Source organism: Pygoscelis adeliae, unplaced genomic scaffold (assembly GCF_000699105.1).
Source record: "Pygoscelis adeliae isolate BGI_AS28 unplaced genomic scaffold, ASM69910v1 Scaffold21, whole genome shotgun sequence".
Lineage (NCBI taxonomy): Eukaryota > Metazoa > Chordata > Aves > Sphenisciformes > Spheniscidae > Pygoscelis > Pygoscelis adeliae.
The window spans coordinates 3,437,644-3,449,771 of record NW_008824243.1 but is presented as its reverse complement, the minus strand read 5'-3'; the positions used below and the strand labels follow the sequence as shown (position 1 = coordinate 3,449,771).

At 37.6% G+C, this 12,128-nt stretch overlaps 1 protein-coding gene across 1 annotated transcript in view; it reads right to left on the bottom strand.

The window, feature by feature from the left end:
* LONRF1 (LON peptidase N-terminal domain and ring finger 1) overlaps window positions 1-11,855 on the bottom strand; it is a 30,379-nt gene extending 18,524 nt beyond the window's left edge. The window contains exons 1-3 of the mRNA XM_009335202.1: window positions 11,750-11,855; window positions 10,484-10,632; window positions 9,643-9,702 (exon numbers count right to left, since the gene is read on the bottom strand). Of these exons, the coding sequence (XP_009333477.1) occupies window positions 9,643-9,702; window positions 10,484-10,632; window positions 11,750-11,855 (315 nt within the window). The remainder of the gene's footprint in view (window positions 1-9,642; window positions 9,703-10,483; window positions 10,633-11,749) is intronic.
* Between the last annotated feature and the right edge of the window lie 273 nt (window positions 11,856-12,128).

Below are 12,128 nucleotides of genomic sequence, written 5' to 3'. Positions count from 1 at the left end.
CAGCCCGTCCGCGGCCGCCCTCCCGGCGGCTGATGCCCACACTCGCCTCCGGCCGCTTGGGCTGGCCCGTTTTCCGTTGCGTTAGTTTTTTTAATGGAGGACACGATAAAAGTTACAAGATTAAGAAAAATCTCTTTGTCCTTCGGGTTTATGTATTTCTCCCTCTTCTCTTGAATGTTCCCAGCACTTCGTGTGGCATGCCCATAGGATGGGGTCCGATGCTTTCATTGTTTAGACCTGCTGTGCGTGTGCTATGCCATAACAGCCAGTTGGTGTGGTAAACTTTGTTTTCCACGAGTGTAAAATAGTTAGTCGAGTGCTTTTGGGGAAGTACCTGATCTACTTTACCTAAACTAAGTGGTAGTCAACAGTCCATTTTCATGGGGAAATGTTCAGGGTTTCCAGATGTATGTCAGCCTCTAATGAAAGCTGAAAGTCTATTGCATAAGTGCTGTGTATTTACAGTTGCTACAATGCCTTTTTTTTTTAAGTTATAAGGCTGTCATAAATCTAGAAGTCTCAGATAAATATAACGGTTCCTCTAAGAACTTCCAGGCAAGACTTACACATCAGGAAAATTAATTTATGGCCTTATGAAAGGAACAAAGCTGTATTTGTCTTTAGCTGTATTTCACATATGACAGGCTGGAGGATGATACTGAAGGTTGTTAAGAGGGCTACAGTCAAAGATGCCATGAGTGGAAATAACCAGACACATCTGGATTGACATCAAGACGTTTTGTCTGAACTCATCCACTAAACCGCATCCTTTGCCTTTACAGCATCTTTCAAGTACCTAAAGTCAAAGAAAAAAAGATGTTATGGTAATTGAAATATGGGGGAGAACATGAGTATATTTTAAACGTGAAGAGATAGGAAAGATAATCTCTTAGAATAATTCATTTTAAAATGGCGTGAGTTAGGAAGTGACAGTCTAAGGAAGGATCAAAGTAAAAGAGGTGCCTGTAGTGTGAACTTGAATGGTGGCGGGATAAGGTAAAATGCTTTGAATTACGAATGGTTTGAATGGGCTATGGATTGGGTTTTAGACATGTCAGGTGTGAGCTGACCCTTCACAAAGTATCGGGGAGATAAGCAGAGAATTTGGACAGAAGTAAAACTCTGAAAGAAGTACTGTGGGCCATCATTAAAGAGAACAACAGTAGTTTATTTTGCATTTCAGATTAGATTACCTACGGAAATGGAGAAGAAAAATAAAACAGGACAAAGTTCGGGTGTTTGTGGAACTTCCTTAAAAAGCTGGAGTTAGGATAGTAAGGTTGTCCTCTGCAGTAACAATTAAAAACAAGTAGAAGTGAAAACCTGTTTCTTTCCACCATGGCCATTTCTAGTAAAAGGTCATATGTTAGCATTCGTACTGATGATTCAAGCAGTATTGTCAGCTACAATCAGCTATTTTTCATAATTCCCAATGTACAGGAACAAAATACTTGTGGGGTCCTGGAGCAGAAGAGTTGAGGTTTTTCCCATTGTCCTTCGCTTTAAAACAATTAAAAGCAGTGAAAGAAGGGAGTTGGGGTAGGATGGATGCATAGATGGGATAGGGAGCCTGCCATTTTATGCTGCTTCCACCAGTTTTAGAAATCTATCTTTAGTTAGTACTTTTCTTCAGAGCTTCTCCTTCTGCTAGCAGTACTTAACTGTAACCCCTTACTGTCTCCTAATGTTTCTGATACATGCTGTTCTCTACATTCACAGTTACCCTTATTTTCTTAGGTTTCTCTTGGGAACTCAGGACTTCCATGCATCAAGGAAAAAAAAATTGCCTAGGTTCAGATAGACAAAAGATTGATTTTTGCTTAAGTTTGTTCTGTGTGATTGTAGAAAGACTTTGAAGCAGGTCATTAGAGTAAAGATACAGACTTCAGATTTGTTCTTAAATATGTCAGCAGTATGCTCCAAGAAAAGAGGGAATCCTCTGGATAGCAAGTAATTTTGGAGCCTGGCATACTACAGCTAGGTTCAAGAAGAGTATAAAGAAGTCCATAGGAAAGAGTCCATTGCATAAAAATAATCACTTTTGTGTCAGGAAACCCCTGAGAGACAGATCCCTGGAATCTGGGGGATTATTTGGGGAGAAATCTGACTGTATATTTACCTCGTCCTTATTCTCTAGATGTTCATTTTTTATCACCGTTAGAAACAGAGTACTGGGCCTAGTTGGACTTTGGTATTACCCAGTGTGGTCATTCTTATGTCTTTAAGCGACAGTTGATTCTTCAAGCTTTGGGTTTGGTGCATTATTTCACCTTTGGCATATTTAACTAAACAAGAAAAAAACCTCAATTTTCTAATCTTTCACTGTGTTACCATCAGGATGTGATAGTTATGTAAGAGAGGGGGAAAAAAAAAAGACATGCAACTTTCTACTAGATTAGATAACACACAGAGCTCCACCACCACTCCGTTAAAAAGAAAATGCACACAGAAATCCTTTTTTTTTTCCTCTTGTAGGGTCAGATAAATGATACTTTAAAACAAAACAAATGCCATTGCACAGTTCACGTGGGCCATTCAAAGAAAGACTCGAGGGATTGTCCTTCCCCTTCCTACCAAAGAGCAGTATTTTACAACTGCTTATCTAAGTCTTGGTTGTCCTTGTTCAGAAAGGTTCCTACAAAGTACTGTGCCTTCAGTGCAGTGAGGTAGAAGTACATTCTTTGCTTATGCTTTTTAAGCTGTTGATTGGATGTTTCTATAAGGAACTCCTTGTACAAGTAGTGTGTACAACCCAGTTAAACACGAGATGACAATAAAATACTGTTTTAAGTTGTATTTGACTCCACTTTAGGTGAATTACACACAATTATTCTGATTTAAGATCTTCAGGAATCAACAGCAATATAAACAAAATTAAGCAAAACCAACTCAGGCTAAGGGAACAGGCAGTGGCAGGCAGTGGACCTAAAAATTAATACCTGCGTACTGGAAATCTGGAACCAAGCCCCATTTTTACAGTCTCTCTTGGCATATATCCCAAGAAAAAGTAGTTAACCCAAAGAAGGTAGTTATATTCTAGGAGAAATGTGGTAATGGCTTTCTGGCTGTTTTCCCTCTATTTCTTTAAAGGTAGCTAGCTAGCTATCCAGCTGTTGTAACTTTTTGCCAAGATATGTGTAGCAAAGTCAAAATAAAATGAATTGGAGAAAGATTAGATTAGACAAAGAGTCATACTGTTTAAAAAAAAAAAAAAAAAAGGCATAATGTTCCAGAGAACTAATTGTTCTACTGGGAAACTATTATCACCTTTTCTTCTAGAAAAAACAAATAAACATAAAAACCACAATCTCAAACCATATTAAAAATAAGCAATTCTTGAATGGCGTAGCTTTTGAAGACCTTAGCCAGTGATGCTTGAGTCACTTCAGCCGTGGCTAAGGAATAATGAATCCTCAGGACCAACTTGGTTTTGTTTTGTTTCAGTTTGTTCTTTGTTGCTTAGTAGAGTTTTGGGGCTTTAGTGAGATAGTTCTGGCACGCAGGCTTTTAAATGGAAAAATGCTCAGCATCACTGCAGTAAAACAAATACTGACCTTTGTGCAGCACAGTGTTGGGCAGAAGTTGGCTTTGACTAAATTTTTTTAGGTGCAAGAGTCCACAAAGCTGCATTTGCAGCTTGGTCTCAGAAGTTAAATTGAGCTGAACAGGGCTAGACTGCTACCAGTATTTTTGGCTTTTCTGTACAGCACTGCAGTATGGGTTTTCCAAGGGATCTTAATTCCCTTTGAGAAAATTGGAGCTCTGGGTTCTCGGTACTTCCGAAATAAGGCCCTTAGTAAATTATTTAATTACACTTAGTAATTATGTATGCACAAGTGAGTATAAAAAAAACCAACTACACATAGGATAAACAGTTAACTACATGTTAGAAAGATAAGGATCTCATTAAAAATAAAAAGGGAGGCAAAACGTAATAGGATCTAAAATACTTAACCAGGTAGAGCAAAGACAGAGAGAGTTTATTGGCTAGATCCAATAAAGGACGTTAAGTACCTAAAGCAGGATTTCGGGAGAATTCAGGTGCCTAAGTCCAAAAACGCGATCTGAGAAATCTCACACAGCTGCTGCCTAACCCAGGAGATGCCTAAAATCAGGAGGCTCTTCTTTGATTTTAATTTATATCTCTAGAGTGTCTAGGATTTTACTTTTGTGCACATTCAGTGTGCACGAGCTAGAGCAGTTTAGCACCTGTTTCCCATTCAGCCATTTACAATCCTCAGGTGTCCAAGGGCTCTATTTTGTCAGTATTCTCAGGCCACACCAAGCACACATTCATATTCAGAGCTTCTTAGTTTGGTGTTGCTGCTTGCTTTTAACATGAAGGATGGGGAGATTGAATAACCTTTTATTTAACAACCTATCATCTGTTTGATTACTGATATAAGAGTTGGAAGATTCAGTTTGCTTCTGAGAGTGTTCAAACCCGTCTCCTCCCTCCAAGTAATCTATCTTAAAGAGTGACTGCATGAATTTAAATTGTCTTGGGAGCATGAATTAGAGATGAGGATGTGTCACTCCCTGCTAAATGCCCTGTTCCTTGGGATAAATCTCACACATCGTTTCTGTTCCTACAGACTACAGAATTCTTTGCTTCACAGTGGCACAACTTTAGCAGGAACGGAGCAGAGTCGTCTTTGTTTTCAAAAGCCCTGTCTCTTGCTGGGTAGGATCACTTTTCTGCCATATGTTGACTTGAATCTTTTTTGTTTAATGGGGATACACAGCAACAATAGGTTGCTGTCTGGGAGGCGTTTGTTTTCTCACTTCCTTCTGTTATCCTGGCTGTGATTTCACAGAATACAGCAAGCCCTGCTCCATTTTTTTAACAGAATGGTAATTGGATCCTACAGTTAAGAGAGGACTCTAGGCTGTGAATTGTAAGCACGCTGAGGTGTCTGTGTCTTGGCCCGAGTTAAGTTTCTAAGGAGTCGCAGTAACACTGCTGCATATCTTGCAGACTAGCATTAAACAACCATGATGCCTCAGGATGGTACCAAACTTCATCATACATACTGTATAGCATACATGGGTATTTCATGTGGCGTTCTAGATTCTTTGTTGGGAAAGGAAAAACAGAAAACTGAAAAACAGTTTGCAATCACATAATTTTAAGTGTCCAGTTAACTCATTCCTTTGCTTGTACTGGGACTGAATGTATCCCCTTCTAACATACTACACAGTACACAGTTGTCACACTTAATATTGGCATGTTTGGATATATATGGATATGTTCGTATGGATATTGATATCAACTGCCATTAATGAGCGGGGCTCGGTAAATCTGACTGTTGTACTTTGGAATTGATACATTGGCTATCCTGGAAACACCAGTGAGTGGAGTCACTCATTTCCCTGTTTTCATGTTCATTGTACTTTTTCTTTTCTCATATATCGTGATATGTGGTTGTGCATTCCAAAAGATAGCTGAATGTTTCTACATGTGCAGGACAACAAACTTAAAAATGTGATCAAGAAGGTTTTATTTTAAATTTCTCCAGTTTAAGAAAGTAATTTAGCTCCAGATATGACATAAGTCATATTTGTTTTTTCTTTAGGAAGAGAATCCTTGGACTGATTGGACTCCTTCCTTCTGCCATTGTTACCCGGTAGGAGAGTTGCATATGATCAACAGATTTATAAAATAGCTAAATATTCAGTGGAATATTTGCTCCTATTAATATATGTTGTAATTATTCAACTAGTTCACCTATAGCGTGAAATACTAAATTTAAAGAGATACAGAGCTCTGAATAATCACTTATTTATTCTTGAAGTTAAAGCTCAGTGCAGGACTGTAACTGCATAATGAACAAAAAGAATAATAGCTAAGGAAGTACTAAAAAGACTTTCATTAAAGAAGGATTTTTTTTAATAAAAATTGCTCACTAAGAAGGTGGGCAAAAAGCAAATAAATCAGCATTTTTTCAGTTTATCAGGATGTTTTCCTTCAGCTGAAAGTTGCTGGCTAACAGTTGTGTTGCACATACTAAAATTTTTTTCCTGGGTATTAATGGATTCACATTAAAGAAGAAGTACAAGCTGGTTATTTTTAAAAGAATGTGTAGCAAAAGTAAAAGATAATGATTGGGATATGTGTTCTGTGTTATAATTTGGTATTTAAAGAACAATTTATTTTGGTATCTGTTAATATATTCACTAATATTTTCTAATATGTTCTCTGATATATATATGCACTCTAATATATACCTTGCTATCAAGTTGGATGTTTAGCATCTACTTATGATCATCCTCTGAGATAAATTATATTGAGATACATTTAGTTTTGAATATATTTTGCCAAATAGAGTTCTTTATTAATTTCTAATAATTATTGCTGTTCATTCTTACACAATTAAAAAAAGGGGAAAAAAATCACAGTTATTACATCATATTTGCGTTAAAAGTATGCCTGTACTGTAAAACTAAATATTAAACTAAGGGAGAAGGAAGGAAAAAAGCTTATTATGCTTGATATCTAGCCTCTTGGAAAAAAGTTTCTTTTCTGGGTAGTCAGTAATAAATGTGGAATTAAATTCAGAGTTTCAGTCAATTAAAATACATTTTAAGAAATGCATAGAGCAATCAGAAATTACTTTGCACCCTACTTATAGTGGTAAGTGAGGAAAAAAAAATTATTTGTTACTACTGTACTGGACTTAAGGCTGGAATGGGGTATAATGCTATTGACCATGATTGTCAAATACCTTTGCCTACAACCAGACAGTGCACATCAGTGCTGCTAGTACTAGATAAATCACTGAATTTCCAGATAGGTAATGATAAAGTTACCAGTCTTTAAAAATTCAAAAGGAGTTGATATAGTTACAAAATTTGGATTTACTTGCTCTTCTTAGATTAACTCTTTAGGATCAGAAGAGTGACTGCTCCTTGTCTTAGATATTTCTCATTTGTAGAGTTCCATAGGGTTTGCGTGTATGTCTGCTTTTTCCTTATCTAGTGAGCATCCTTCCTTCAGAGGTTTTAGAGCGCTGGGCAACTATTTCCCATCAATGAGAACAGACAATACATCGATTTTCTTCAAAGACTATGAATACTACTCTTTACTAAATGTAATGTTATGTGAAGAAAATCTGAGCTGGACAAAAAGTGATTACTTTAAACTTAATCAAGGTGGCAGAAAGCATTTATTTAATTAAATGGTCTAATTGGCAATGATTTACCTCTTAGCAACAAGATGAATGTTACAGTTTATTCTGACTGTTCAATATCGCCTTTCTACTTTGGCTTGTAGCTATTTACTATTACTTATGTCCTGTTTGCTTCCTGAACATCAGTAGCATGACACAGCACATTGTGCACTAGAGGCTGGGATATCACAGCCACATCTTTTCAACCTTTCCTACAAGTGTAGTGCAGGAAATGTACACTGTTATATCACTTCTGCCAAAGACAGCAGATGACAGGATTGAATTTAGAGACCATTAGTTTTTTCAACAGAGCACGGGATCACACAGGAGAGAAGTGAGCACTCTCAAATTCTTTATTTCAGCATGACGGTGTAAAGAACATTTAGTGTTTCAGTCTTTCTCCTACCTATCTTTCTCCTTCACCATATTTATACAGCAAGATAAATAAATATCTGGTCTTTGGCTGTTGTCCACAAATGATCTATGTAGAGACAAAAGAACATCTTAATTTAATTTCCATTCCTGAAAAAAACAGAATAAAACAATTTTTTTTCCTTCCAACATCTATTGGACATCATTTGTCCATGCAGTGGTACAAAGTTTCAGTCATATGAGTCTAGGCTGATCACACTTTCTCACAGGTGGCTCTGTGGTAAGTAGCCCATCCCAAATGGATTCTGTCTGTCTTACGTGTTCTCTCCTTGTCACACTATATATAAGCATTACATTTTAGGGATCTTTTTTAATGATTTGTGTCCCTCAACTCCTGATTTTCCAGGAAGGGTTTCACAAGGGCTGAAAGACTGTGGTAAGCCCATGCATATGAGAGTATTTTCTAAATCACATAATATACTCTATTTATCTTTGTATTTCTACCTCTAATTAAAAAAAATCATGATGCTTTGAGTGAACAGCTTATCCTGCTGTTTTTCAGGGGTTTGTTGGCATCCTGGATCTGTTTCCCGTTTGCATTTTGCGGGGTATTGGTAATCACCTGAGAGCCCCACCCCACACCCAGTTCTTGCCTGTCCTTCACTGAAGAACTGAAAACCTGACAAGCCGTTGTCATTGTTTTCCTTTGTGACACATTGCAGAGCCTTCTTGTTACCAAGTACTTGGTTTGTGTTCTGGGGCTCTCAATTGTGGAGACTTGATGTATGGCTCACTGTGTCAAGTTTCATCACTCCTGTAATTTTTTATCCTCCCGCTGGGACTGCTTTAACACCCCAATTCCTGGCCATAAATCTAAGCCAAAAGTTAACTATGTAGACTAGATGTAAATATTTATTATTAATGGTAGAAATAGAAGGTGCAACATGTTTTTCTTTACTACATTTAAACATTTATTTAAAAAAAAAATTACTCTCCGAGGTGCTTTTTTTGATACCTGGATTACCTTGATAAAAATGGTGAGTGGAATACTCTGATGTTTACAGTACTAATGCCTGGGGGCTAACAGACTCTCAGAATTCTTCAGTTCTGCAAAATTAATAGTCAGGCCAGTAATTGATTCTGGGCTTAAAAGCGGGTTATATTGATTGTAGGGCTGATTTGTATCTTAGGCAGAGTAGCTGAGTTAAGTAAACTGTTATGGTTATGTAAACAATAATACATCAAAATGAAAGGTTTCTGAATAAGCTATACGCTGATAGATTACAGCATATCGGAGTCCGCATGTCAAGAATGGCGAAACGTGAGCAAAGAAGGCGGCAGCCTGTAGTCTAATTTATCTAGTTGGCTTTCTCATTAAAAAAGGCTTTCATTTTAAGAGAAATATCAGGTATTCAAAGAGGGGAAATTTAGGTAGAATAAATAATTATTGGGAAGGAGGTGGAAGCAAAAGGGAAGGTAGTTCATTTATGTTTTCGAAAGATGTACTGCAAACCTCTTTGATTATATTTACACTAGTGGGACTGAGCTGCCCCTCTTCTCACTGAGATCGCCTCTTTCCAGATGGTGTAAAGCTGTCAAGTCATGGATGTGGCTACTTTCCTGCTTTCTGGTGTCACCTAAAGAAAAATATAGCTTGTGTTCAGACTGTACCACAGCTCAGATTTCCCTGTGTCCACCGTTTTGGGAGCACAGTGATATCTAGAAGGAATCTCTGATCCTTCCTTTGCTGCCCCAGACAGAAGCATGTGAATGAGAACATGTGGCAGTAAATCTGGAACGAGTCTTCAGTCTTGATATTGCTCCATTTTGAGACAATGACTACCTTTCTGTAGACCTCAATAGAAAGCCATAATATTTTTATCAATTCTTACTGCAAATAACAGTTTTTCCCCAGAATGACTGTTTTAAGAAATCCTGCTTTAAAATCATAATTTTTAAGGTGATTTACATGAGAAATAACAATGCCTATAGAATGATTGATCGTTGTTTTTAAATAAGCATTTGTACAATGTCATTGTCTCAGGTGTTCTAGTCAGTTGATTTTTTTGAAAATTTTGGTTTTCAGAATACTGGGTTTTACCTTAGATTCCACTATTGTTTCCACTGCATACTTCATTCCTACAATTCTCATGTCATTATCCTATTAAAATTAAAATATATACATGAAAATACATGTATGTGCCTGTGAACAAAGTATTTACAACCTTTTTAAAAACAGTTTGCATTAGCTTCTGTAAGGCTTGGTGTTTTCTGAAACAAAAATTAAGTAGTTGTAAATGAAGAGAGTAATAAGTGCTATTAAATGTAAAAAAAAAAAACCCAACAAACCTACTACTTTTGTCCCTGTTTGTACTTCTGTCTGTAAAAGTGATACAGCGTGCTTTTCTGCATTCCAAAAATTTCAGTAGTTTATCCTCCCTGCGATCAGCGTGCTGTGCAGGTCCTGTCTTAGAAAGGCTTATCCCCTTTTGGTTATTCGAGCTATTATAGGCTTTTCTTACAACTAAACAGCTCGATTCATCATTTCTACTGTCAAACAGAAAGGATGTTCACATGAGAACTCCCTGCTCCACTTTTAGGTAAAGGGAAGGACAGGCAGGTGGTGGGACGGTTGGTACCAAGTGGGAGCTGCCGGTTGCAATGAGCTGGCTAGGTTTATCCTGCAGCCAAGGGGTATGTGCCACACAACACAGGCCTGAAGGTCAACCTGGGTGTACAGCACAGGCCTGGTGGACCCCCTCAGGTTAACTGCCGTGTGGGTCACTAGCTCCTCGATGTGCAATGGTCTTCTGGTCAGGATCACTGCTGCATGTTACAGGTTAAAGGAAAGAAAAGGATCGTTTGGACAGTTTGTAACATGTATGAGCTTCCCTCCAAAGACATCAGCATTAGTTTCATTAGTAAGCATTAGCTGTGCATACCTGTATTCCTGCTTTAGCCAATATTACACGCTGGCAGCACCACCCTATCAAAATGTACATATTGCTTTGAGAAGCCACTGCTATTTCTTCTGCAGCAGAGACACTATCTCGTAGTTCCACTACTCGTCTCTTGGAGTTAGGAACAGGCCCTACAAAAAAAGTCTCTGAAGATGCTCAAGAGCAAAGAAAAATTAATTGTCAAGCAAATTCATGATACTCGTCAAAAATTCCATTCATGGAAGGTGTTAGGTAGTGCTGAAGTTTTTTTTCTAAAGCAGTGTCCAATTTTTTTTTCTTTCATTCCAGATAGAACAAAAGTTAATTTTTTAATTTTTGCCCACTCAGTCGAGATACAGACAGACGGACACACAAACACGCATCCCTAAAATTGGATTTCTTTATTTATTTATCAACAACTGACCTAACATGCTTTATTTCATGTAAATTCAACTCTCAACATTTTCCATTTTAGGTCAGTACCACATGGGAATTTTAGAGGGGCTTGATGTGCCTGTTCTGCTGTATGAGCTAGATTCTCTGGCCAGAACGTACTTCTCACGATGCAGAAGAAAATCCAGAGATCTCCAGGCAGATGTTGTTTACCTGCAGGCTTGGCCCTTAGAAGGAATGGAAGTTTGAATTCCTGTTTAATTTGGTAAACGTGCTGAGCTGGAGATATACTCAGTGTTTAATAAACTAGTTGGGAACAATGTTTCAGACGAGATGGAGGAAACAAAATATCATAGTTTGAAATTATGTTTAGTTTTCCCACTAGAAAATTGGCAGTTAACTGCTACATTATTTGTCAAAAAATCTTTCGAGCAAGAAACTGAAGTCAGCTCTATTTGCACGAAACTAATGGTCTAAGATTTTAAACAATTTTCTAATGACTTCCCATTGTACATAATGCATCCCAGAAGCAATATATGTTTGGATGTAAAAGAACTGCACTTTTAGGAAAGTGAAGATAAAGACAAAAATAGAGATTGTTGCCAACCTTTCAAATAATTACTTAGTATAAGTTCGGTAGTGAAGTTTTTAAAACTACATTTTTTATTTAGGAGATTCAGTTTTCAGCAGAACAGTGTAGTTATTGAAAACAACAAAAAGAATAAACTATTTTTTAGTAACAGGGAACAACAGATTCATTTTTTAACTGTTTTCATTCCATTATGCGTAACTGTTTAAATTAGGCAGGAATTTTAATAAACAACTGCAACTTTAATTCCTTTTGGTTTGTTATCAGAGTTTGAATTTCATGAGTACCACAGGACAGTTTCCACACTTGATCTGCATAATCCCCACAGAAGGCAGCTGAGTTCTGCGTCGCCAAAGCTTCATTCATATTGGAGGTTGTGGGTATGTCAGGCATTAGGCGAGGGTATGGAATCCCTTATGTTCACACAGAATGGTATTCCTGCAGTTGTACTTGCTTTTAAGTGACTGACTTTTGTCCATCCTTTGGTGGCCTCCAGTTGTGTTGTGTCAGAGCAGAATGGGACAAGGTAGCACGAGGAGTCCCCATGCACTGTTTTGTTCCTTTTGCTCTCCTCTTACCTCAACCGTTGTATCTGCACAAGTGCTAGAACAATGAAATGCCTGGTGTAGCCACAAACTACCAGTTGATTTTGCACTAGAGAAATTT